At 38.0% G+C, this 27982-nt stretch overlaps 1 protein-coding gene across 2 annotated transcripts; it reads left to right on the top strand.

Annotated features, from left to right (window-relative positions):
- The first annotated feature begins 10 nt into the window (after positions 1–10).
- Positions 11–27765, top strand: LOC136750392 (serine/threonine-protein kinase 38-like). Of its 2 annotated transcripts, none has more exons than XM_066705447.1 (14): positions 11–317; positions 17465–17604; positions 19903–19954; positions 20492–20614; positions 21007–21090; positions 21445–21568; positions 22107–22261; positions 22478–22580; positions 23261–23322; positions 23566–23683; positions 24052–24175; positions 24499–24594; positions 25036–25127; positions 25520–27765. In XM_066705447.1, the coding sequence occupies exons 2-14, from the start codon at positions 17471–17473 to the stop codon at positions 25645–25647; spliced, it is 1395 nt and encodes a 464-aa protein (XP_066561544.1). In that variant the 5' UTR covers positions 11–317; positions 17465–17470; the 3' UTR covers positions 25648–27765. The 2 variants fall into 2 exon arrangements, with proteins under 2 accessions (XP_066561544.1, XP_066561542.1); XM_066705445.1 differs by having other exon boundaries at positions 23243–23322.
- Positions 27766–27982: the final 217 nt, after the last annotated feature.

Here is a 27982-nt window from a genome sequence, read left to right as displayed (position 1 = left end):
ACAGGAAAGACTGGTTATATTGTTAGTGAGGGGGAAGCTGGGAGGTTGGGACTGCTTTATTGAAAAAAAACAACTGGAAAGTTTGGTAAACATCTGCGCAGTAAACAGATATCATTACGCCTTCTGGATTAACAAAAGTGCATGTTTTTTTCAATATAGGTACTGTGGGTGAGCTGCGGGTTATTGTTTAAGCCTCCGAGAGGTTTGGTTGGGCACCCCCCCCCCTCTTTCATTTTTATCGCAGATTCAATTATAGTCATATTCATACTGAATCAAGAAGAGTTGCAAACAAACAAACAAGGAAGGGAGACACGTCGGTGAGTATAGTTGTATTTCCTCAACTTTCGTTTGAAGAATACAGGCAGCTGGGAGGGCATTCCCAAATCTAAATTTATTAGAGTGTCAGACATAGGATTCCCGAGGCTTTTTAGTTGCATATATTTTTAGAAAATGCTATAAAAATCCAGGACAAATGTTGCATATGAGGATAAAATGCATCACTCGGGTGCAGCGAAGCGATAATTTTAGAGTATCTTGCGATCATTTGCCTTTTAAAGTCAACACGGCCGCAATGGTATTTTTAAACATTGTTTTGGATTAATAATAATAATGATCCTAATATGAAGAGCAATAAGAAAGTTAGACAACTGTAAGCTAGGATGGCAAGCTGTTGTAAACCGATCAACTAAGCATGTTTATTTGCTGCATCATAGATTCGTCTGCGATTGTTGTCCAACACGCTGCTATAAGGTCATTTTCAATAACGTTAATAATCGCACGCTTCCTTCCACATGCAATGGAGGGAATGGGACGATTATCAAACTTTAAAGGGCCCAAACAACCGGTGATTAAAACGGTGTGCTGTACAGGCTTATAGAGGTTGACTTCCCCCCGTCATCAGTAATCTTTTTATTTAGTTTGCTGCAATATTTGTTAGTCGCAGTTACATCATTTACGAAGGACCGTCATCACTGGTGTATAACAGTGTATTTGATTGTAGGGTGAAAGTGAATTGTAACCTCACAACGATTGTTTAGCGCATTCTCTAAACAAGCAATATTTTGTATCTCCAATTTCTCTCAAGAGGATGTTGATGCGTTTCTCTTGGGCATCTGATATAGCTTAATCTCCCGTGGTACAGCAGTTGATCCTCAGCGGGTTTTAACATTTCTAGTTTCTTGGAATTGGATTTCTTACTATGTTCCTTTGTAATTGGCGTTTACTGTAATCATCCACCACCATTAAAACGTCATGTACCTGTATATCAATATATTTTCCAGTAATGACTACAGTCTCTAAGCAGTTGTAAGAGTGACTGTGACTGCTTTAGTCAATACTGATGGGCATCACATAGGCCTACTTTCTCTAAACGTTTATAATCTAATTGTAGTCGAGATTTAAAAGCTTTGTTTCACAGGGATTTACCAAGATGTTAAATTTAGATTGTATAGCAGCAATTTTAAGTAAGCTTGTGATATTTTTGAACCTGTGATTTCATTGTTAGATGTACACAACCCTTTCTCACATGTAAACAGTACTTTAGGTTGTAAGACTAGTTCCTTGCTTTGCTTGAAGTGAATTCAATAAACACACCCTGTCTCTGGCCCAAGTACATGATGTCAGTGAAATTCTAGGAACTCTCTTGAAATCATCAATCAAAGAGGATTTGAGAGTTGGCTATGAAGTTCACTTCACTCCCAGACTTGTCATTTTCCAGAGATGATGTACAGTACTGTGCAAAAGTTTTAGGCAGGTGTGAAAAAATGCTGTAAAGTAAGAATGCTTTCAAAAATAGACATGTTAATAGATTATATTTATCAATGACCTAAGTGCAAAGTGAGTGAACAGAAGAAAAATCTACATCAAATCCATATTTGGTGTGACCACCCTATGTATTCAAAACAGCATCAGTTCTAGGTACACTTGAACAAAGTCAGGGATTTAGGCATATAGTCAGGTGTATGATTAAACAATTATACCAAACAGGTGCTAATGATCATCAATTTAATATGTAGGTTGAAACACAATCATTAACTGAAACAGAAGCAGCTGTGTAGAAGGAATAAAACTGAGTGAGGAACAGCCAAACTCAGCTAACAAGGTGAGGTTGCAGAAGACAGTTTACTGTCAAAAGTCATACACCATGGCAAGACTGAGCACAGCAACAAGACACAAGGTAGTTATACTGTATCAGCAAGGTCTCTCCCAGGCAGAAATGTCAAGGCAGACAGGGGTTTCCAGATGTGCTGTCCAAGCTCTTTTGAAGAAGCACAAAGAAACAGGCAACACTGAGGACCGAGATGCAGTGGTCGGCCAAGGAAACTTACTGCAGCAGATGAAAGACACATAATGCTTATTTCCCTTCGCAATCGGAAGATGTCCAGCAGTGCCATCATCTCAGAATTTGACAGAAAACAGTGGGACCCTGGTACACCCATCTACTGTCCGGAGAAGTCTGATCACACTTGTCTTCATGGAAGAATTGCAGCCTAAATGCTATACCTCCGACGTGGCAACAAGGCCAAGCGACTCAACTATGCATGAACACACAGAAACTGGGGTGCAGAAAAATGGCAGCAGGTGCTCTGGACTAATGAGTCAATATTTGAAATATTTGGCTGTAGCAGAAGGCAGTTTGTTCGCTGAAGGGCTTTAGAGCGGTTCACAAATGAGTGTCTGCAGGCAACAGTGAAGCATGGTGGACATTCCTTGCAAGTTTGGGGCTGCATTTCTGCAAATGGAGTTGGGGATTTGGTCAGAATTAATGGTCTCCTCAATGCTGAGTACTACAGGCAGATACTTATCCATCATGCAATACCATCAGGGAGGCATCTGATTGGCCCCAAATTTATTGTGCAGCATGACAACGACCCCAAACATACAGCAACAGTCATTTAAGAACTATCTTCAGTGTAAAGAAGAACAAGGAGTCCTGGAAGTGATGGTATGGCCCCCACAGAGCCCTGATCTCAATATCATCAAGTCTGTCTGGGATTACATGGAGAGAGAAGCAACTGAGGCTGCCTAAATCCACAGAAGAACTGTGTTTAGTTCTCCAAGATGTTTGGGCCAACCTACCTGCCGAGTTCCTTCAAAAACTGTGTGCAAGTGTACCTAGAAGAATTGATGCTGTTTTGAAGGCAAAGGGTGGTCACACCAAATATGGATTTGATGTAGATTTTTCTTCTGTTCACTCACTTTGCATTTAGTTAATTGATAAATATAATCTATTAACTTCTATTTTTGAAAGCATTCTTACTTTACAGCATTTTTTCACACCTGCCTAAATCTTTTGCACAGTACTGTATTTGATTTCTGATACTAATTTTGAATCTGTCTGGACTATTAACTTTTAAGTAAGACAAGATAATTAAGTCCTTCCTATGATATTAGAAGACCGGTATTTGGCTATCTTTAGGTAAGCTCTGGAATTTGAACCATTTGAGACATGGCTTAGTACACATTTTTAAATGTTTCAGTTTAAAAAACAAATGCTGCATTTCAAGGTGTTTCCTAGAGCTTTTGTTCATATTTGCATATTTAAGTTCTATTGATGAAGCACATTTGCAAATCTCTGCCCATGTAAATGTAGTCTGAACTGGGCGTTAGAATGTCTCCATGTTTTAAACATTTGGTCAGATTTTGAAAAGCAACTCGAAGTTCCAGGTTTTGCTTTTTTCTCCTTCTGTGGAGTCCATTTAGATTACAATGATTGAATAGCTGCCTTATTTGTGCTCAGAAATTGCTGCACTGGCCTTGTACACGTGAATAGAGCTGTCAACTTCACATTTACGTACTGTGCCCACACCCATGTTTTGTTAGTCAAACTTGGGTTGAATGTCCATATAGCTCACTGAGCACTTTCTCTTGCCTTTTGAAATAGCATAGGGCACAAAGGAGTTCATTTATAAAAAGCTTCAAGTTTACTCTGTCTTTAGGGAGTTGGATAATTTTTACAAGGTAATATTTGGCCAATTCTGCAAAATGATACAGAGCGGGCAGAAAAGTGGCCTTCACAATGCAATAAAGGGAAACCGAGTAACTGGTTATTTCTGTATTGGCAGAGTAAAGTATGTAATGGATCTCATGATGACTCTTCTATAAACTCCTAACTATGGAAATTTAATATGTAAATTTAGGAACTTCTTCTTTTGGTTTTGCAATCTGGAATCTCTATTCCAGCCTGCATGCTTTTAAAAGTTTAAGTAGCCATTTTGTAAAATGCACAAAACGGTTTGTGTTGAAATTCTACACAAATTATTCACTACAGTGTGTAAATATGGAAACATTTTGCAAAACCTTTTTTACAGGCTATATTGGATACTGTGACTTAAACGAAACTGTTGTCAGTATGGTGTGATTTCAGATTATTTCAGTCAATTTGAACCAAAATCTGCAATATCTTGGCTCTGATCTAGGTTACTGGTCATTAAAACAACTGTCTGTGTCTGTAGAATATTAATGCATAGAAGAAGCATTAATACAATTATCTTAGAACATAGGAAAAGGACCATGAGTAATTGAGAATTGAGAGTATTGAGTAACTAGCTAGGAAATAGTCTTAGTCTTATTCTGTGGGAATTAATGAAGTTGACAGACTGAAATCAGAGCAATTTTTCATTTGAAAGAATCAACATAGCCAATAAAAACAAAACCCTCATTCACTTTCTTAACCTGAAATTCCCCTTTTTTATTTTGGTTACAAATCTATCCTGCAGACTGGAGTGTTTTTATACTCCAATGTGTTGAAAATGCTTTTTTTCCACTGGCTGCTGGCTGTTATGCTATATAGTTTGAGAATAATAATAAAATAAATTAATCAGTCATTGAACTTATTGGTTCCTGTTTCATTAAAGGATCTTTAGAGAAACTGAATAGTTTACGCAAAGTATTTTGTGTATTTGTGTTGTGAGCTCTGAAATCTTTTTATACTATTTCTGAAAATAAATCATGTAATTTCTTCAATGTAATTCGATAGTCTGTGATAAGGCTTTCTCCTAATTTCCATTCGGAGCACATCTAATGTTTCAAGTATAAACAAAGATGAGCTCAAATACATTTTACAGTTCTGTTAGATTTAAGCCACAGTGCAGACCAAGTTTTACAAGTCCTGTGTGTGCTTATCACCATCACTATCAATATCAGTCCACTGCTGGATGAAGGGCGTTTCCACTCTTTCAGCCTCTCATTTCCATGTCACTCCTGCAGAAGACCCCACCGGGTACCACTCATCTCCACTACAAATAGGAAAAAGAGGCTACAATTTGCACAAGCTCACCAAAATTGGACAGTTGAAGACTGGAAAAATGTTGCCTGGTCTGATGAGTCTCGATTTCTGTTGAGACATTCAGATGGTAGAGTCAGAATTTGGCGTAAACAGAATGAGAACATGGATCCATCATACCTTGTTACCACTGTGCAGGCTGGTGGTGGTGGTGTAATGGTGTGGGGGATGTTTTCTTGGCACACTTTAGGCCCCTTAGTGCCAATTGGGCATCGTTTAAATGCCACGGCCTACCTGAGCATTGTTTCTGACCATGTCCATCCCTTTATGACCACCATGTACCCATCCTCTGATGGCTACTTCCAGCAGGATAATGCACCATGTCACAAAGGTCGAATCATTTCAAATTGGTTTCTTGAACATGACAATGAGTTCACTGTACTAAACTGGCCCCCACAGTCACCAGATCTCAACCCAAAGAGCATCTTTGGGATGTGGTGGAACGGGAGCTTCGTGCCCTGGATGTGCATCCCACAAATCTCCATCAACTGCAAGATGCTATCCTATCAATATGGGCCAACATTTCTAAAGAATGCTTTCAGCACCTTGTTGAATCAATGCCACGTAGAATTAAGGCAGTTCTGAAGGCGAAAGGGTGTCAAACACAGTATAATGGCATTGCCATGAACGACATAGGAATTGCATTAATCTGAGAGCTAGCTGTTTTACTGTGAATAGATGTATTCTTTACAGAGGAGGGAGTTTTATTTTTGTTTGGACCGTGAGTAAACATGGAGGGCTCCTGAAGTTATTGATGAAAGAAGCTCTAATTGATCTTCAATGCACTACTGGATGACCTATTTTCCCCCCTCCATTTTCTGAGCATAGAGACCCTGTTTGTGCAGTCAGGGGATACTGAAGGTCTCCATTCATTTGGGTTGAAAGCTTTTATTCCTAGGTTTGCAGGAATTGCTGCTCTTTTGATGCTGGTATGGTTTGAGCAGGTATGATGTTCAGGTCTGTACTGTTGGGACCTGAGGGATCCAAAGTGCTATGAAATATAGGCTGGTGCATAGCAATGTGGAAATAAAATCTGCATAGCATGGTTGAAACAAGCTGTTGTCATGAATTGCGGTTTTCTGTATTTAGTCCAAGTAAGTGATAAACAAAAACATGAGATTTCTGAAACCGTATGGTAAAAATAAATGGAAAGTTTTTTTTTTTTTGTTAATTTTTTTGCCTTTTTTTTTTTAATACATGCATGAATTTTACGTGTTAATGTTTCTTGCATTATGTGTATGATAGGCTATGGCATATAGTTTAACCTTATTGGATTAAATTTAAGTGTTATGTATAAATTGTGCAATAGGCCCTGTATAATTGTTCAACTAATTGCCTCTTTCATCCTTTTTATCTATTGTTATTGGATTTGTAAACTCAAAAGGCTGGTTACCCAATGTTATTTTCTGTAGAGTAGTAAAAGACTACATCTAAACAAGGTCTGTGAAACCAGCAGAAAGTGTGGATACACAAGATCAAATTGTGGATTAACTTAATCAACATTACATCTGCCCCACACTCCCCTTCTCTTCAAAGCTGCACAGCCACTTTCATTAGATGATTATTACATTTTATTATAATATCAAAGGGAGGTATGACAGAAATGTTTTAAAGTTGGGTTAACTCTCCAGTTATCTCCTTGATATAGTTTGCTCTTATTAAATTTTAAACCTGATAAAATTAATCTGTGCACTGTCCTATACTTGCTTGTTCTGGATATCTTGTTTACCATTGCTGAAAAGGCAATGGTGTCTCTAAATAATTTCCACTATACTAAAAATGCTGTAGTCGAGAGAGAAACGTGATCATGTGACCTGTAGCACAGACATAACACTGGTTTTTAATAGAATTATAGTAATTGTCGTCAATAACACAGGTTGGAATTGGCAACGTCTGGACTATATAACCTAGCTTGTACTCCAGGTGGATATAGATTTGTTTTGTTTTAACCGACTAACACACTTGATCCTCTGTTAATTTAGTATCACAATGATGGATGTGTGTACTTTACTTCTCAGTGTATTACATATAATTTTAAATGTATGATTTATTTTTACCTTGTATTTTGGGGTGGTATTCATATTTTAATCTTTTGGCTTTCCTGGTTAGTGGCGTAGACATGTATTTAATTCTGCTACATCCATTTGAGGTTACAGTTTAAAATCTCCAGAAGGTAGCCAGCTTCTTTTCTGAGACTTGAAGTAACCCATAGATAGAAAATTGTTGGGATGGAGGCTGTGCACAATATAATTGGTTACTGGTGTTCTCTATCACTGGCAGAGAACATCCTTCATCAACAAAATTGCTGCTTCGAGGTTGTATTTTATTGGTTGATTACAGTCTTTGAGTTTGATCTATTAAAAATGCATTTGTGTTTGTATCTGGCTAGTATCTGAAAGCTGCATCTCCCAGGAAAGGGCAAGAGTTGCAGGAAGTGGCTCTTGTACCTTCAGTAAATGGTGCGTCTTTCTGTGATGATGCTTTAGAACCTTGAATTGGATTCTGTAGATGGTGTCCTCTGAAAAAGGTTAATGTAATTCAAGGTCCATTTTATGGCTGTTACATTCCTAGCAGCACTCTTCCCTTGAGCAGATTTTACAGAAGCTGTACCATAATACAAGTCAAGAAAATGCATGGCCTAAGTAATGAATTTGATTAAAAGTAGAAGGAAAGGAAGTTTTGCAAATTTCTTATCCTCCCATAATGGATATTTGTTGTCTTCCTCTCTTCAGTAGATTTTAATTTTACAGTTGATTGTGGTACTGGGCTTTTTCCAAACCTGAGTGTAAATGTTGTAGATTCTGTTTCCTGGGTTTGTTGGATGCTCGGGTGTGTTGTAAGCATTATAATTATAAGGTTTCAAACAATTAAATTAGCTGTAATAGTCTCGACAGAGGGTTTGGCCCCCTAACTAATTGTGGTTGGATTGAATTCCAAAGTGGACTTCACATGACTTTATTTTTACCCACACTGTTATTGTATCAGTGATAGGAAGGACACGGGAATGCTTGGCACAGTCACTGGCCCTTATGATATCGCAAACGTTTGTGAATCGCTTTAAGCCCGAAGTAGGGCTGTGCGATATGGCGATATATATCGTGTGACGATAAACCCGGCTGTGGTAGACCTACCTGAATCTATACCTTGTACAGCACATGTGTTGCGTGATTACTATTACTTGTGTTATTGTTATGTGACAGTAAATCATACTGTGTATTTCTGTACATATTTATCCCATAACAACATAACACACGTAATAGTAATCAATCAATCACACAACACTTGCGCTGTAATGTGTTGCATTCTGCATATATTTATGACAGCCTGCATGCCTGAATGCACGTTTTGCATATTTAATGATTAAATAAAGACTTGTTGTTTAAATGTCTTTGGTCTTATTTTGTAGCTTGATTGGATAAAAACAAGAAATATTGAGATGTATATCGTGTATCGCCCATACTTATCAAGATATTATTTTTAAGTTGTATCGCTCAGCCCTAGCCCGAAGGAATGCTGCTACTTCATTCATTTACTCATTCATCCAATGTAAAATAATGTATTGCTTTATGACTACATTAAAAAAATATATCCCCTACCCCTAATAGATGTTTTAACTGCTTTTCCTATATGTTTGTAACCCCTCCACCAACCCTAGGATTGGAAGACGCTGAATTAAAAACTGTATTATACCAGCAGTGTCATGGAAATGCCAGACTCGGAATACCAAAACCAATTAAAAACCTAAACTGTTAAGACTTCTCTCCCATTCCCCACCAAAACTAATTAATTTGTTACATGGCAGCGAGCAGATTAGAAGAGCACAAGTTAATTTGTGGACTATTTATCTTGGCATGGATGCCAGCCTTCAATCCACAGTGGTTAGACTGGGCCTTTATGTATATGGGAGCAGCTTCCTGGCTTGGAAATTTGTCACAGGGTGGTGATCGTCTTGTCAACAGGCTCCTTGTTTACAAGATGAAGTCATTTACAGTTAATGGGCTGCACTTTTTTTTAGTTTTTCAACAGTATTTCTAGATTTTCCTGCACCTGCCCAGCTCCTTCCTGACTGTGAAAGGCTATCATGATGTATGACATTGGCCAGGGGCTTTATACAGCAGATTATTTTCATGTCAAACTTTTTTTCCCCCTCTTAAAGGATTATAAAAAAAATGCAAGAGTTCCATTCTTGTTTGGAAATCGAGTAACCTGTATTTTGTTCCCCAAAGTGAATCTTGTATATTACCCCTTGTATTGAATATAGTTAGTCATTGTGCTCAGTTGTTCAAATTTATAAATTCTACTTCTGGAAACTGACACTGAGGAACGGACAAGGCAATACAGATATTGGGGGAAAAGCAATGAACCAAAAAATCTGAGCATTCTTATTCTAATGTCTGTAGCTTTCCATTTATGTAAGAGAGAAATGGTATAGAGACCCCATATGCAAGCCAGTTAGCCCGGGGTCACAGACTGTATTTTGGGAAACCAGTCTGTGTTCTTGTGATTCCACCATGTAATCATAGTCATAAGCAAGCAGCCTTTTTAGCAGCAGTTGAAATGTGAGTTTTGCTGCTGATTTATTTGGTCTCCTCTGGGACAGAATGTTAGATGCCCACATCCTGCCAAGGACCAGATCAGTACTGGTGTCAACAACTCTCTAGTGGCTCATAGACACTTGGTCTATAATGGGACCTATCCAATAGCTAGTCCGAGTAAGCTATTTAAACTTAAGGAAAAGGGATTTGACTATATGTAGCTTTCTTGTAATGCTACCTAACATTGGAGCACATTGCATACCACCTTTCCTTGTAATCCACTTTGAGGTGTTCGTTAGCTCTAGTTGAAATTGAAAGGAAAAGCACCCAGTAGTAGAATAATTCTACAGTATTATTACATAATTTTTAATTTAAAAGGTTACTGGTATTACTATAAACTATCAGTAATTGCAGTATTGATTTAATTTTAACAAGCAGTTTATTTAGTATGTAATTCATTAAGTTTGCCTCCACATTTCCATTACAATTAACAATAGTAAGCAGCTTTGATGTGTAACAGACTCCCAAACTTGTTAGTGACCATGTTCTTGTGCTGAGTAAGGACCTCTCTGGCTACACTGGAATAAGGCTGTTTTTTTCATTTTGAGAAATTACAAATATTGCTTTTCAAAATTGTATTTTTTCAGGAATCACTCTATGATACACATTTTATATAGTTATTTTAAAAGCAGTCATCTCTTTACAAGTACTTTTAAAATAAATGTCTACATTTTAAATTGGAAACATTTGTACATCTGAATGAATTAAATTATTGGGTTGGTGTGTGTGTGTGTATGTATATATGTATGTGTATATATGTGTATATATGTTTGTGTGTGTATATATATATATATGTGTGTATATATATATATATATATATATGTGTGTATATATATATATATATATATATATATATATATATATATATATACACACGCCAATCAGCCATAACATTATGACCACTGACAGGTGAAGTGAATAACACTGATAATCTCGTTATCATGGCACCTGTCAGTGGGTGGGATATATTAGGCAGCAAGTGAACATTTTGTCCTCAGAGTTGATGTGTTAGAAGAAGGAAAAATGGGCAAGCATTGACAAGGGTCAAATTGTGATGGCTAGACGACTGGGTCAGAGCATCTCCAAAACTGCAGCTCTTGTGGGGTGTTCCCAGTCTGCAGTGGTCAGTACCTATCAAAAGTGGTCCAAGGAAGGAAAAGCGGTGAACCGGCGACAGGGTCATGGGCGGACAAGGCTCATTGATAGACGTGGGGAGCGAAGGCTGGCCCGTGTGGTCCGATACAACAGACGAGCTACTGTAGCTCAAATTGCTGAAAAAGTGAATGCTGGTTCTGCTAGAAAGGTGTCGGAACACACAGTGCCTCGCAGTTTGTTGCGTATGGGGCTGTGTAGCTGCAGACCAGTCAGGGTACCCATGCTGACCCCTGTCCACTGCCGAAAGCACCTACAATGGGCACGTGAGCATCAGAATTGGACCACGGAGCAATGGAAGAAGGTGGCCTGGTCTGATGAATCGCGAGTTCAAGGTGTTGACTTGGCCTCCAAATTCCCCAGATCTCAATCCAATCGAGCATCTGTGGGATGTGCTGGACAAACGCGTCTGACCCATGGAGGCTTACAGGACTTAAAGGATCTGCTGCTAACGTATTGGTGCCAGATACCACAGCACCCCTTCAGAGGTCTAGTGGAGTCCATGCCTCGACGGGTCAGGGCTGTTTTGGCGGAAAAAGGGGGACCTACACAATATTAGGCAGGTGGTCATAATGTTATGGCTGATCGGTGTATATAAAATGTGTGTGTGTATATACACTCACCTAAAGGATTATTAGGAACACCTGTTCAGTTTCTCATTAATGCAATTATCTAACCAACCAATCACATGGCAGTTGCTTCAATGCATTTAGGGGTGTGGTCCTGGTCAAGACAATCTCCTGAACTCCAAACTGAATGTCTGAATGGGAAAGAAAGGTGATTTAAGCAATTTTGAGCGTGGCAATCTGCTCAGTTACTGGAATTTTCACGCACAACCATTTCTAGGGTTTACAAAGAATGGTGTGAAAAGGGAAAAACATCCAGAGGTCAGAGGAGAATGGGCTGACTGATTGAAGCTGATAGAAGAGCAACTTTGACTGAAATAACCACTCGTTACAACCGAGGTATGCAGCAAAGCATTTGTGAAGCCACAACACGTACAACCTTGAGGCGGATGGGCTACAACAGCAGAAGACCCCACCGGGTACCACTCATCTCCACTACAAATAGGAAAAAGAGGCTACAATTTGCACAAGCTCACCAAAATTGGACAGTTGAAGACTGGAAAAATGTTGCCTGGTCTGATGAGTCTCGATTTCTGTTGAGACATTCAGATGGTAGAGTCAGAATTTGGCGTAAACAGAATGAGAACATGGATCCATCATGCCTTGTTACCACTGTGCAGGCTGGTGGTGGTGGTGTAATGGTGTGGGGGATGTTTTCTTGGCACACTTTAGGCCCCTTAGTGCCAATTGGGCATCGTTTAAATGCCACGGCCTACCTGAGCATTGTTTCTGACCATGTCCATCCCTTTATGACCACCATGTACCCATCCTCTGATGGCTACTTCCAGCAGCATAATGCACCATGTCACAAAGGTCGAATCATTTCAAATTGGTTTCTTGAACATGACAATGAGTTCACTGTACTAAACTGGCCCCCACAGTCACCAGATCTCAACCCAATAGAGCATCTTTGGGATGTGGTGGAACGGGAGCTTCGTGCCCTGGATGTGCATCCCACAAATCTCCATCAACTGCAAGATGCTATCCTATCAATATGGGCCAACATTTCTAAAGAATGCTTTCAGCACCTTGTTGAATCAATGCCACGTAGAATTAAGGCAGTTCTGAAGGCGAAAGGGGGTCAAACACAGTATTAGTATGGTGTTCCTAATAATCCTTTAGGTGAGTGTATATCATTTTTTTGTTTGTTTGTTTTTAAGCATGCATGAAGCTGGCATACTAGTTAGTGTATTGTATTTATTAATAGGATCAAAATGCTTCTGAATTGATTTTGAATTTAAAATCTGCACATATATGTTCATTGAAGACATAATTTCCCTGATATCCAACTCTAAGTCTACTGAGAACTAGCAGTTGTGCATCCATTGTGTAGATTTGGCTACATTTTATTTTTATTTAGTTTAAAAATGTAGCCTAAATAAATCCCTAAACTGAGACAATAAGACCTGTAACAAAGCATTCGCCTCACCCCGATTGCACTAATTATGAAATATGAAATATCAGAGCTGTGAACTTGGTTCAGCTGTTTTAATGTGATAATTTGTAATATATTACTGTTTGGATTATCAATTGCTCTGATATGGAACATATCAATTTCTGAAAAATGCCTCGGCTTGCTCTTAGAATTAAAATGTTCCCCTCTTGCCTGTCCTTGCTCATGTTGTTGCCATTAAGTAAACCACCCACAAAATTAGACGAAGCCCCAAGATTCCCACTTTAAGTTATTTTGTTTGTTTATTCTTTACTCAAACTTGTGGCAGCATTCTGATTTGTCGGACTGCTTGCATGAGAGATGCACAGAAGCCAACGTCCTTAGATTTGGCATAAAGATTTATTTATTATTACTATTTTTGGAGATAAAAAACAAAACAAAAAACTAAACGATACAATAACATGGCATCACATTATCAAATCTAAATTTGTTGCACACGTAACTTTAATATGAAGATGAAACTATATTAGTCTCTCTGAGTGGTCTTGCTGAACACTATTGTAGTCATGACTCTCTTGGCTTATTTCTGTGGTATCTGTTTTGAAATAAATAAAAAATGGTCTGTGTTGGGGTCTTCATAAGTTCTTCATAATACTTTTTCCATCACCTCAAAATCTCAAATACTGCTCTTAGTTTAGGACTTGGCAGTCTAATTGAGTGTTTGGGGGCTAGACCAAATCAAAAAGTTAATTCACAACTCTCAATCAAGCTTAATAATCTAATGCTCTCATAATGCTTAAAATGAGTGTAGAAATGTGTTCCTAAAATGGGCAGTAAAGTGTGAAAGTCAGATGAAATGCCTGTTGTACAAACCACAGTTGACTATTTCAAGAGGGGTTGGAAACCAGCAGCAAAGCAATTCGAGACATTTATGCTATACTTAATATTATTTATTTATTTTATCTTTTTTGCAACTTTCAAAGTGGTTGTTTTTATGTCTTTTTCCTAAAATTGCTATGTGTTTTGACCCCTTTAAGTTGTATATAAATAATTCACTTGCAAACTAATTTATTGCTTATTTGAATTGGTGAAACCACTCCCCATTCCCCTCTCGATGCAAGGTCAATCGCAAAAATGCTGTTTTTCAAGCAAAAGCGGTTTGTTTTGATGCAGGGATATTTCGCAGGTGATTTTTCTTTCTCAATTTGGTACAGGGACACATCCAACGTTAACAGCAAAATGTCTGTGTGATTTAGTCTGTCCCATATCTGGCCTAAGAGTTGATTTTAACTTCATGTATGCATATCAGAATAAATGCTTTAATGTTGAGTGGTTGTAACAGTGAACTGATTTAAATTAGTAATAAGTATAATAAATAAGTAGTAATGATGAACAAGTTTTTTTTTTAAATGTTTTAATCATAAACATTTTCAGATTTGTTTTACTTGTATACATGTGTGTGTATAGATGGATGGATGGATGTGTGTGTGTATATACACCGATAGCTCACTAAAGTCAGTGTTTTTATAAATACTAATTCATGAATAAATAAAGCTTTTATAGAGGTTACCAAATAAAGCCAGTTATTCAGGGTGAAGGATGAGTGGGCTTTTCGGAGTTAATCTTTGAAGGTCATTTGCAGTAAGGGAAGAGCATTTTCTTCAATAAAACAAAAATCTACTGCCAAACACATTCCTAGTCTCTTTACAATGACTGGAATGACTGGTTTGGCATTACATTATTTTCTAAATTGGTGTGATATTTTTCCTCATAACATTTACTGAAAAAAAAATCCATTGTAAATATACTTTTGTAATGATAGTGACAGTTTCTTCCAAAGCTGTGGTAACAAACGATTTAGTTGATAGGTCCCCTTATTATTTGAAATAGTATGTTCTTTGAATACCAAGCCATCATAGCCTTCCATAGCCAAGCTATGTATTCTGTATTTTTTTTTCACTTAACATAGCCTGTAATTACAAATTGTAGTGTTTGCAAGAACCGTCTGCATCATATTGGTTATTGCTTTGAATTCTGAAGTAGCTTAGAATTTTGTGTATTGGTGTCATTATCTGAAGATCCGGTTTGTTTTTCTCCTCTATTATAACAATAGATCTAAAATATGCAAATGTGCATCACAAAGATTAATCATCCTTCCATTGTATACGTATTTTTGCAGTTCCGGTGTAATTGGCAAACTGTAAAATTTTGAAATCAATAAATGTATTCTGCCAATTGGTTATTGGGTAGGTGTAATGTTCTGTCCCTAACAGGATTGGCAGTTGATACATTTTTGTTTGTGTAAATATGAATGGTAATCTTTCTGTTCCATAGATTTGAATATATATGCACCGCTTCATGATATTTTTTTGGACATTGCTCCTTAAAGTCACAGTAAACCTCACTGAACACCTTTGGTGAACTGGGAAAATACTGACTGGTTTCGAGTTAGTAATTGCTTCAAGTTGAAGGTCTGACAACTGGTAACCCTTTAGTTAACACTACCGGGTGTAATCATTAAAGACAACTCCTACTTGCATCTGTCAGCACTTTGTACAACTCATAACATAAGTTTAGAGCTGAGCATGGCTTTCGCAATCCTTTCATGCATTGCAAGTTCATAACAGGAATTGAAAGATTCTACTAACATGACCATGTATGTTTCCTTAGCTGGTGGTGACTTCATCTAGAGGTCTAGATGACCTCATCTGTGCTCTGTGTACCCTGTACTGAGCATCCTAGATTGAATCACACTTGTCTTGGCATTGTGCATAATTCCAAAATGTGTAGAAATCAATACAACCAAAAAAGTAACTGTATACAGACTTCATGCAGGAATAGGCCATATAGTTTAAATACATATATTTGTGAGTCTCAGAATCATCCTGGATGTTTCTACATTTATTTTTATTTTTACAATCTCCGATATATTCAAGCATACATATAGTTCTCATTAAAAATATATTTGGAAGACAGTTTCTATTGTTTAACCATTTAAGCAGCAGGTATTGCTTGGTTTACGATGACCTGGCTTCATTTATGCTCTCTGCCATAATTTCCCATGCTAATTACTGGAATTAGACAAAGATCAGGAGAAATTGTATTACTCTGGCAAAAGTATTAACTATGTAACTGTTTCTATGACAGTCTATTAATGTCTGATGGAGTGCTAGTTAGTAATTGTAGGATACTTTTTAAATAACTCCCAAGATACTAATCATTCATTGTTACTCCTGAAGTCTTTCAATTTTCCTTCAGCATTGCTTGTTTAGTCACCTACCCAAGGGCAGAATTGGGCAAAACATTTGAGAACATGACACTCATGGTTTTTATGTCTGTAAGAATTACTTTGTGAATCTGATAATTGTCATTTTTTAAAATGTATTTTTAAATTGAATTGTTAATGTTGTAGCTCATTTTGTTCATGTAAGAATTTCAGGTATAGTTGGTGATTAGATTACTGGTGAGTTTTCAAGCTTGTGTTGTGATGTCTTTTTTTTTAATGGTTTCTTGAAACTTCTGCTGAAGACCTACACACAGGATGTTTGGTTTGAATGTAAAACCTGTTGGATCATGTTGAAAGCTTGAATTAGTTTTCTTTTAATGTGTGCACGTACGTTTTTCATCTTCAGTTTCAGTTTTGTTAATGCGTGTGAACTTTCTGATTCTGTGTTCTGTGGTATGGGTGTGTTTTCCTGCCACTTCTTTCAGACTGCCCCTGAAGAGCTTCTCCAGACTGCAGAAGCTTCTGGTTTCTGGAGTTCTGATATCATTTAGTTTTCCTTGACAGTGATAGACTTGTTTTCTTGAAGCAACATGTAAAGTCTGCAATGTATTTAATATGGGAATTTAGTGAGACCATTTTCTGCTTCATAAAACTACAATCTGAAATGTTATTCCACTGTTACAAAGCCATATCCATGTCCTACTTGGTGGTCTTGTCCATCGGTATGCAGTAATTTGGATAACCAGCTGCATCATTTATGCAAACTATCTTCTATGAAAAAGCTTACAAATAAATGATGCATGATCAATGGAACTTTTTCTTTCATTCACATTTGGCTTTAATAACTGACCTTCCCATCTCGCAAGACTTTCCAATCCTAGGTGGGAGGTGCAAATTATAAGAATGTGATGCTAAAAGTCTATCGTGTTGATACGCTGCCATCTATTGGCTAGAAGTTGTAAAATGATTTTTTCTTTTCACTTTTAAACTAAATGTACTTCAGCCCAAATTGTTGAGTTGCTCAACACCTCGAGTTGAAAAGGTTTGAATGCTTATGGCAGTGTCACTGCTACATAGAAGGTACTCTGAGATTTCAAGGTGCTATAATACTGTTCTAGTGGAAGTAGCTTGAAAAAGTGATCTTTGCCTTGTTTTTTGACTGCGTTTCTATTTGTTTGGCTTCTCCAGGTGATTATGGCAATGACCGGAGGGACTCCAGCATCCTTCCCCATGAGCAATCACACTCGGGAGAGAGTGACTGTGGCCAAACTCACTCTGGAGAACTTCTACAGCACACTGCTGACACAACATGAGGAGAGGGAGATGAGGTAAATGCTCCCTCCCCACCAATGCGTACTCTTGCTCTCCTTCTGTTATTGTTAATAATATTATTTATTTCTTAGATGCCAGGGTAACTTATAAAACATAAGAGCATATTACTTCTATTCTCTGTCACCTTGAGCTGCTTCATTGAGCACATAACTATAGAAGACGGGGCCTAATTTCTCTTTAGGTTTATGCTCCCTTTGGATGTTTATATTATAACTTAAAAACAATTATTGTCCTAGACATTTCAGTCAACACCTTTTGCCTTCTAAATAACATGCTTCCCTTGTTTTTGCAGTTAAATGCGCACATGCTCAATAAGGCTGCTCAGTTTGAAGCGGGTGTCCAGCTGTTTTAAAGCTTACCTGTGGTTGATGTGCTCTCAAGACCCCAAGCTTTTCTGACATTTGCCAAATTAATATACAGTGAGGGGAAAAAAGTATTTGATCCCCTGCTGATTTTGTACGTTTGCCCACTGACAAAGAAATGATCAGTCTATAATTTCAATGGTAGGTGTATTTTAACAGTGAGAGACAGAATAACAGCAAAACATTCCAGAAAAACACATTTCAAAAAAGTTATAAATTGATTTCCATGTTTATGAGGGAAATAAGTATTTGATCCCCTATCAATCAGTAAGATTTCTGGCTCCCAGGTGTCTTTTATACAGGTAAAGAGCTGAGATTAGGAGCACTCTCTTAAAGGGAGTTCTCTTAATCTCAGCTCGTTACCTGTATAAAAGACACCTGTCCACAGAAGCAATCAATCAATCAGATTCCAAACTCTCCAACACGGCCAAGATTGTAGACCTACACAAGGCTGGAATGGGCTACAAGACCATCGCCAAGCAGCTTGGTGAGAAGGTGACAACAGTTGTTGCGATTATTCGCAAATGGAAGAAACACAAAATAACTGTCAGTCTCCCTCGGTCTGGGGCTCCATGCAAGATCTCACCTCGTGGAGTTTCAATGATCATGAGAACGGTGAGGAATCAGCCCAGAACTACAGGGGAGGATCTTGTTAATGATCTCAAGGCAGCTGGGACTATAGTCACCAAGAAAACAATTGGTTACACACTATGCCGTGAAGGACTGAAATCCTGCATCGCCCGCAAGGTCCCCCTGCTCAAGAAAGCACATGTACAGGCCCGTCTGAAGTTTGCCAACATCTGAATAATTCAGAGGAGAACTGAGTGAAAGTGTTGTGGTCAGATGAGACCAAAATTAAGTTCTTTGGCATCATCTCAACTCGCTGTGTTTGGAGGAGGAGGAATGACCCCAAGAACACCATCCCCACCGTCAAACATGGAGGTGGAAACATTATGCTTTGGGGGTGTTTTTCTGCTAAGGGGACAGGACAACTGCACCACATCAAAGGGACGATGGACGGGGCCATGTACCGTCCCTTGGGTGAGAACCTCCTTACCTCAACAAAAGGAGTGGCTCAAGAAGAAGCACATTAAGGTCCTGGAGTGGCCTAGCCAGTCTCCAGACCTTAATCCCATAGAAAATCTGTGGAGTGATCTGAAGGTTCCAGTTGCCAAACGTCAGCCTCGAAACCTTAATGAGTTGGAGAGGATCTGCAAACCTGTGCAAACCTGGTGGCCAACTACAAGAAACGTCTGACCTCTTTGATTTCCAGCAAGGGTTTTGCCACCAAGTACTAAGTTGAAGGGGTCAAATACTTATTTCCCTCATTTACATGCAAATCAATTTATAACTTTTTGAAATGCATTTTTCTGGATTTTTTTGTTGTTATTCTGTCTCTCACTGTTAAAATACACATACCATTAAAATGTATAGACTGATCATTTCTTTGTCAGTGGGCAAACATACAAAATCAGCAGGGGATCAAATGATTTCTTCTCAACAGAGTGATTCATATTTGTTATATTTATTAAGCTAAATAAACTGTATGCATTAGGAAAGGTCTCTTGTAGTTTTTATAAGAACTGTAAATATTCCCCATGTGGTGCTTGGTGCAGTACTTTATTTTTCCTACACACTTCTTGAATCTCGTCATATTTGATAATATTAATGGATTTAATATTGGATCAGCTGTTTTATCATCATCAATCTTCCCAGTAAGATAAACTGAACTGTTTTCAGTACAGACTGAGCAGCTGTATGTTTCTGCACTGAAGTCCTGCCAATGTTGGACACCGCTAGAAGAATGAATATATGTCTGCAGTTAGTTACACTAAAAATGTAGCTGTACATATTTTGAGAAATGCCTCAGCTCTGCACTGCCACCTAGTGGATTTTTTTTGTTAACAATGTTTTAATTTGTATTTATTCTAGGCAGAAGAAATTGGAAAAAGTAATGGATGAAGAAGGATTGGCAGATGAAGAGGTAATTCAATAAAAATCCCCAAAATATATATCTACATGGTGGTTTGGTCTATGCTCAAATAGTCAAAGTATATTTTGATAATGACCCCCATCTTGGATACCAAATAAAAATCATTGAAGTTAGTAATGCAAAACTCCATTTGTCATTGTTGTTTTTTCCTGAATAGAAATCCTTGCAAATTGCAAACTTTTAGGTTTAAGCAAAGATTAAGTCAGCTTTATGTCTGCATACTTTTACTATAAATGCATCCTCTGACCTTAAATAGTGTTTTTCATCTGCTTTGTTGACTGACTAACATGACCTCAACAAACCACTTTTTCTTCAGTATTCTTAGCATGTGCCCAGGGGGCGTCAAACACAGTATGAAATGCACATCATCCTGTGTAATGCCCAGTCTTCTCTCCACCACTAGTCACCCACTGGCTTCTTTTAGGGTAAAAGAGTAGGAGTGCTCTTCTGCTGCTGCTGCTGTTAGTTTTCTAGCTTGGATGTTTATGAAGGGACCCGCAGCTGTTATGTTTTTGTTGACCCCTGCAGAAGAAGATGCGGAGGTCGCAGCACGCTCGCAAAGAGACGGAGTTTCTCCGGCTGAAGCGAACAAGGCTGGGTCTGGATGACTTTGAGTCTCTGAAGGTCATCGGGCGTGGAGCCTTCGGAGAGGTCTGTGTGCCCAGCAGTTTGGCAGTGTCTAGCTTTACTTCCATCATTGTCCTTATTATAGGCCTATATCGATCCACTGCTGGATGAAGGCCTCCCCGAGATGTTTTCACTTATTTTAATTTATAGCTTCTCTTTTCTGTCACACCTAAAAAGTCCTAATTCCCTCAGCATTCCTAACGTTGCTCTTTTTTATTTAAATTATGTATTTATTTAGTACTCCTCCCCTTGTACTCCAGTATCCTAACATGATTTACTTGTACATGATTTGTATCTATAATGTTGTAAACATAGTATTGCTTTCTGATAGTCATCTTAAAGATGTCTGCCAATTGAATAAATCATAAAAATAAGAGTTCTAAGTGATCACTTTGTCACTCCTACTTTCACTACAGGTACGTCTAGTGCAGAAGAAAGACACAGGCCATATTTATGCCATGAAAATCTTGAGAAAAGCCGACATGCTGGAAAAAGAGCAGGTATGATCAGTATCGATTGGTTGAATTTCATCCCGTTTCAGCTATTAAACCTTTGTTATACACTGAGTGTACAAAACATTAGGAACACCTTCTTAATATTGAGTTCCACCCCCTGTTGCCCTCAGAACAGCCCCAATTCATCAGGCTATGGACTCTACAGGGTGTCGAAAGCGTTTCACAGGGATGCTGGCCCAAGTTGACTCCAATGCTTCCCTAATCTTGTGTTCCTAATATTTTGATCTTGCTGGATCATGATTCTGACTCAATGTAAATCTGAGTGACAAAAGAATTGTTATGTTGTCGTCTGCTCTGTACGGGGTTTGTCTCCACACCAGATTTTCTGTCATTATCTAGGTGGCTCATATCCGGGCTGAGAGGGATATTTTGGTGGAGGCGGATGGCGCTTGGGTGGTGAAGATGTTTTACAGCTTTCAGGACAAGAGAAATCTCTATCTTATCATGGAGTTTCTTCCCGGAGGTGAGGGCTCTTTGGTTACATGTGAGGGCCATCTTGCTCGCTGTCTGAATAGAAGAAAGTTGGTCACGAGTTCTCACTGAAATCTGGGGCAGATTCTCATCTCTTTAGACTTGTTTTCCTATTTAAAATGCATAATTTTCCTGTTGGAATCTGTGTTCCAGTGTGGCAGTTTGTGCATTTAAAATGGTTGACCTTTCCTACATCTCAGGCACATTATCCTCCATTTAAAGGAGCGAGGCTTGCTATGGTTTTTACTTGCTGGGAAAGGGGTCATGACAGTAGTGGTCATTACTTATTTCAGGTGGTTAATTTTAAGTGGTTTTGAAAACAATTTAAACAAAAATGCTGCAAACATAAAGCAGCACTTGTTAAATAAACACCAAGTTTTGACCAAAACGCTCTACAATTGTAAACCCCCCTAAGAAGTCATGACACTTTCTCTGTCGTGACTTTTTACAAGCATGTATTAGGAGCCTTTTTGTCAGTTTTGGTTTGAGGCATGCAGAAGACGTGTGTGTGGTGTGCTTCACCTCTTCAGGGGACATGATGACTCTGCTGATGAAGAAGGACACTTTGTCAGAGGAGGAGACCCAGTTCTACATTGCTGAGACTGTGCTGGCCATAGATTCAATCCATCAGCTGGGCTTCATTCACAGAGACATCAAACCTGATAACCTCCTACTGGACTCCAGGGTAAGGGACGGCCTTGCATTAGGAACACCTTCACAAAGTCACATGCTGGCACAGCCCTAATAGAATTGTTTTAAGATATATTCCAATTATAGTTAGGCCATTGTATTGTTATCATACCGAAGTTTATATATTTTGCTTTTGTCCCCCTTCCCCCACATCACCCGCACAAGAACACGTTTTCTCAGTCTTGGGTTTACCGTGTGACTTCTTTTACAGGGACACGTCAAGCTATCTGACTTTGGCCTGTGTACAGGGCTGAAGAAAGCACACAGGACTGAGTTCTACAGAAATCTAACGCACAATCCACCCAGCGATTTCAGTAAGTGTTTTATATGAACCCGTTTCTGAATATTTCAATGCTAGAATGTTGCAGCTGCTAATGCTACAATTTCACCTCCAGTACTATTTGAGGTTTTGTGATTTAATGTATTTTGTGTGACTCAGGAAATGATTTTACTCATGACCTTATGAATCATATCCTCTGTACATTTTATGAACCAGTACATGTAGATGTTCAACTGATTTTGTTGCTGTTTTTTCTGTGCAATTAATATTCACCATGTTCATTTAATCCATACAATAGTTAATTGTGATGTGCTCCTTTATGCATATTATGTTATGTTATTTACAGGATTTGACAAATGTGATTTTTGAGGGAGGGAGGGATGGATGGAGGGGAATTCAACCCTAGCTGTCTTTAGAGTAGAATAGTCATAATCATTATTCCTAAATCAAAGCCTTGAATTGCAACAGCATAACAGGGAAAGGTATATGCCCATCTGAGTTAATTGGAGTTCAGTGGAGCTGAGGGCTTAAATCTTTAGGTTTTTTTACTCATTATCCCATGCTGTCACTGGAGGTTTGGAAAGATTTCTTTGTCATACTGTATCTCTTAACAATATTTTCTCTCCATCTTGTTAAGCTATGTGCTGATTTTGTTTCCACCTGATTTTTAAATATGTCCATGATTATTGTACTAAGGAGACCTACTTCCTACAGCATTTCAGAACATGAATTCAAAAAGGAAAGCGGAAACGTGGAAGAAAAATAGACGGCAACTGGTGAGTTCGATGTGGAAACTTCACCCTTTCTCTTCCTTATTGTTAAATGTGAACCTACTACTATTGAGCAGTGTGCAAATATTGTATTGCATGTATCTAGTGGTTCATTTTAGTATAAATGTTCAAGAGCCCAAAATATTGCAGAAGATATACCGTGTATTATGTCATGGGTATCTCTGGAATGTTATTAAAACAGCCTTTTTTCCTATCTCTCCCTCTCTCCTCTTCCTCTCCCTTTTAAAGGCATATTCCACTGTGGGAACACCAGATTACATTGCACCAGAAGTGTTTATGCAGACTGGTTATAACAAACTATGTGACTGGTGGTCTTTGGGAGTAATAATGTATGAAATGTTAATAGGTATGTATACGTATTATATATTGGTGTTTCACTGGAAGTTTTCCTAATCTTTTCAAGTCTAAGGTGTACCTTTTTAAGACCTGACCTGAGTGGAATGGTCTAAGAGTTCTGTCTAGAGAGCACTAAAAATAAACTAATTACAGTAATGAGGTAGGCAGGTAACCTGTTGATGTAATTCAATAAGGTGTAGTTACAAAAAATATTTTGGAGCCACACCATGGTTTGTTTAATTCTGTCAGGGAATTATTTCATTAAATGAGTGACACTTTTCAGAGCTCATCTGCCTGAGCTCATCTGTTACTGTATATTATGACATGATGGCTTTCTTACCACATACTAGCCTTAATTCAATGCATTTTCTTTTTTAGGCTATCCTCCATTCTGTTCTGAAACACCTCAGGAAACATACAGGAAGGTCATGAACTGGAAAGAGACCCTAGTTTTCCCTCCCGAAGTGCCAATCTCAGAGAAAGCAAAGGACTTGATTCTAAGGTTTGTGGTGTTCACATTATGAAGTTCTTGTCTATCTTAGCCCTGATGTGAGACATGGATATAGGCCTGGAGGTTGATTGTGGGTGTCATAATACCATGTAAGCTAAGCTGTGGCTGTCTATATAATGCTGACTGTTTCAAGGAACATGTCCAGGGGGGACAGCAAATGGATTCACCAATAAAAAGCATTGATTAGAGGTTACCGGCATTGATTGCCTTAGAGATCAGAACAGCTGCTGTTACCTCTCAAAGAACGTATTCTGTTACTGTTTTTGTTCTCTTTATCCAAAGAGGCTCTAAAACATTGTTGCTATTCTTTTTAGATATTGCACTGATGCCGAGAACAGAATTGGTGCTGTAAGTGTGGAGGAAATCAAGAGCCATCCATTCTTTGAAGCAGTAGACTGGGAACATACACGGTAAGAAGTGTAAAATTCAGTGGTGACCAATACAGTTCCTGGAGAGCCACAATCCTGCAGGTGCTTTACGTTTTGACTAATTAAATATAATTAACTAGTTAATGGTTCAGATAAAACTTGAATTAGATGACTGTGGCTCACCAGAACCAGCCAGGCCTGGTATACATTTTAAAGTTTATTGTACAGTGTGTGTTGTGTATCAGTATCTGCTCTCTAACAGTATTCATCCCGATGCTGTTTAATGGTTAAAAACCAAGGATAAATCTAGGTCTTTTTTGAAGTCTTTAGATTTAATTACTTCTTATACATGCATACACAATCAAAGGCAGCACAGAATGTACAATAAATGCAGAATTAGATGGATCCAAAATACTTTCCAATAGGGGGCAAGGGGTTGAGGACAGAAGTTAAACTTTTTATTTTCTTATTTTTTTTCCTCAGGGAGAGGCCAGCTGCTATTTCGATTGAAATAAAAAGCATTGATGACACCTCAAACTTTGATGATTTCCCAGAGTCTGATATCCTTCAGCCAGGTGAGGAATTTTGTCATGGATTGTGACCCTTGTCAGCCCAATAAGACTTGAGTTTACATTAGTGAACTTGCAGCTAACTTCTGTCTATTCTGTAACGTATGTAGTTGCATCAGTGGTAAGAGCCACTAAACAGGAGATAAGCTTTTTATAAGGTAAATTGTAGTACCTGATTTTGTTTTAAGAAACCTGAATCGTACAAGTTTGACGCATTAAAATAAAGTTTTTACATTTAGTAGTGCTAAACTACAAACAACTGTCTTCCAATATCTTACTTTACGTATTTAATATGATTTTGTATTCCGATGCATGACTTTTGCAGTTCCCTATATTTGTATTCATATGTTAACAATGTATCTCTTTGTAGCATTAATGAAAATGTTTTCCCCTTTCAGTGACAAATGCAACGGAACCAGACTACAAATCGAAGGACTGGGTCTTCCTTAATTATACCTATAAGAGGTTTGAGGGACTGACCCAACGAGGCACTATCCCCTCCTACATGAAGGCTGGGAAACTGTGATCTTTTGGAGGGGACAATATAAACCTTCAATGGCTGCAGTGCCTTGGCCACTCAGCAGTTCTCCATATTGATACACTGAGAGACTCCTGGAGACAATGGTGAATATCAATGTAAAACATGAAATTCTACAGGATTAGAATTTCCCACGACTACTGAAGGAGGCTTTTCTGTTTTGAGTTGGCAGAGCCAGCAGCATTTTTTTTTGTTTTGTTCTGGGGCTGTAATGGTACTAGGGTAATTTAAAACATATCTGTGCATATTTCACACACCTTTGTCTGAGGATCTCAAGGGTGTGATCCTGGGTTTTACTTGTACTGTATTCAAGGCACTAAAGACATGCACTCTCCAGGCTTCGTTTCCCTGTCAGGATGCCATTTATGTTTTTCTCCCTTTTTGTAGAAAAAAAAAGTAACCTTCAGCTCTAAGAATGGCTTTTGTTGGCTTGATTAAGAAGCTGTACTGAGTAAATAGAACAGTTAGCACAGCCTAGAAATGGGAGCTTTCTAGTGTGTAATTTCACTTGTCGTAGCGTGATCACTGGTAGCCAAAAACTAGAGGTTTCAAGTCTAAGATGCACACTTTCTTCTGCTAGGACAAAAACAAAGTCATAATAAAGTATGCAAATGAAACTGCACTCTCAATCCAGGGCTTGAGGACTACAATCCAGTAGGTTTTTGAAGTTGCTCTTAATCCTTATGTGCTGTAGACTTTAAAGAGGTTCAGTTGGTTCCATTAAATGAATGATTGATTCAATTAATGACAAGTGAGAAACTTAAGCGCTAAGGTGGATTGAGAAGCAAACAAGCTCTTGCCCTTGAAGATTGGGTGTAAAGAACACTGAACTTAACCCTTATGGTTTTGTTTCATTTTAATATCGTTATTTAGAAACCCTTGAGCTTGTTGCAAATGACAAGTCTCTTCTCACTGTTTTAATTATTATTTAGAATAATTCAATATGCTGCATCAATGAAATATGCAAGTAAAATGTTCTTGGGTTAAAAAAAAAAAAAAAAGTGCAACAATGTTTTGTTCTAAAAACCAGTGTACTTATTCAGGGTTGGTTAAATATTCCAATTACACATTTTAATTTCCCTCCATAGAGGGTGAATGGATTGCTGAGTTGTGTGTAACTGTATGAGACCAGAAAGTTTGGATTGATAATTGCTGCAACAAAGAAGTTAAATGGATGACAAAGACCGAATGATACAGGGTTTAATGCAGAACTAGAAGTATAATGAGGAGGACCTTTATTTTTAATGGTACATATGGTAATTTGGTTAAACTTTACATCAGTCTTTATATATGAGGGAAAATATACCTACACTTATTTTTCACTAAAGATTATGATTTAAAAACACTTGTTCAATAGTCCTATTGACCATTCTCAAACCATATACCTCTAGCTTGAACAGCTTAATCTCCAAACTAAAGATAAGAAGGGGCAGGATTGGGAGTTAAACTATGTTTACATAATTGAATTGGTCAAAATAGACTCGCACCTGATTTCAAATGGTAATCCTAATCTCCCGTTTTATTTTCAGTGTCAAATGATTCTGTTCTTCCACATTGGTGAAAATCCTGCTTGTATGTGCACACATTGCCATTGAACTCTCAGATCACAATATTGCTTTAGTAGACTGAATGTGAACATTATCCTGTAAAACGAAGTGAAGCTATCGCAAGTTACCTTTAATATTAAGCAGATGGAAGTCTACGACGAGGGTTTTGTTTTTATTGTACAGATGGGGATTTATGGCATTACAGGTACATTGTTTTAATGTGTATTATAATTTGCCATCTAGTTTTTAAACTGTTACTTGTAATTGTTCAGTTTGTTTTGCATCTGCATGCTCAATGCTCATGCATATACTGCCCATGAACAATGTTTTGCTTTTTTATAGAGTGTAAAGGGATGGACTAATATTACCTTCAAACACTGTAGCAAAGAATTTTTATTTTTAATATGTTTAGGATGTTGGGAATTGTACAGTGGGGATTTAAATAATATATTTACCTGGCAGCTGGATTGCTTTCCTGTTTGCTGGAGTTTGACATTGGTGGAGTTATGGTGGAAACTCCAAAAAATAATAAAAAACAAAAATGTTCAAGTAATCTGAATTCTTGAAAACCTTTATGTGTTTTTTGTTGTTGTTTTTGACTGACTGCGAGTTGAGATGAATGGGTAATCCCTTTGAATACCAGAAAGCCATGAAAGTGAGTGTACGTCCCTGTGTTGTTGTTGGTTGATTTTGTCTGTGTATCCAGACAAAATATAAGGTTGGAATATTAATTAGTTTGTTTTGCTTTAAAAGTAATGATTCTCTGTATCAAAAAC

Source organism: Amia ocellicauda, chromosome 5 (assembly GCF_036373705.1).
Source record: "Amia ocellicauda isolate fAmiCal2 chromosome 5, fAmiCal2.hap1, whole genome shotgun sequence".
In the NCBI taxonomy this organism is placed as follows: domain Eukaryota; kingdom Metazoa; phylum Chordata; class Actinopteri; order Amiiformes; family Amiidae; genus Amia; species Amia ocellicauda.
Note: the sequence above shows the minus strand (reverse complement) of the source record. Positions and strands in the feature narration are given on the sequence as shown.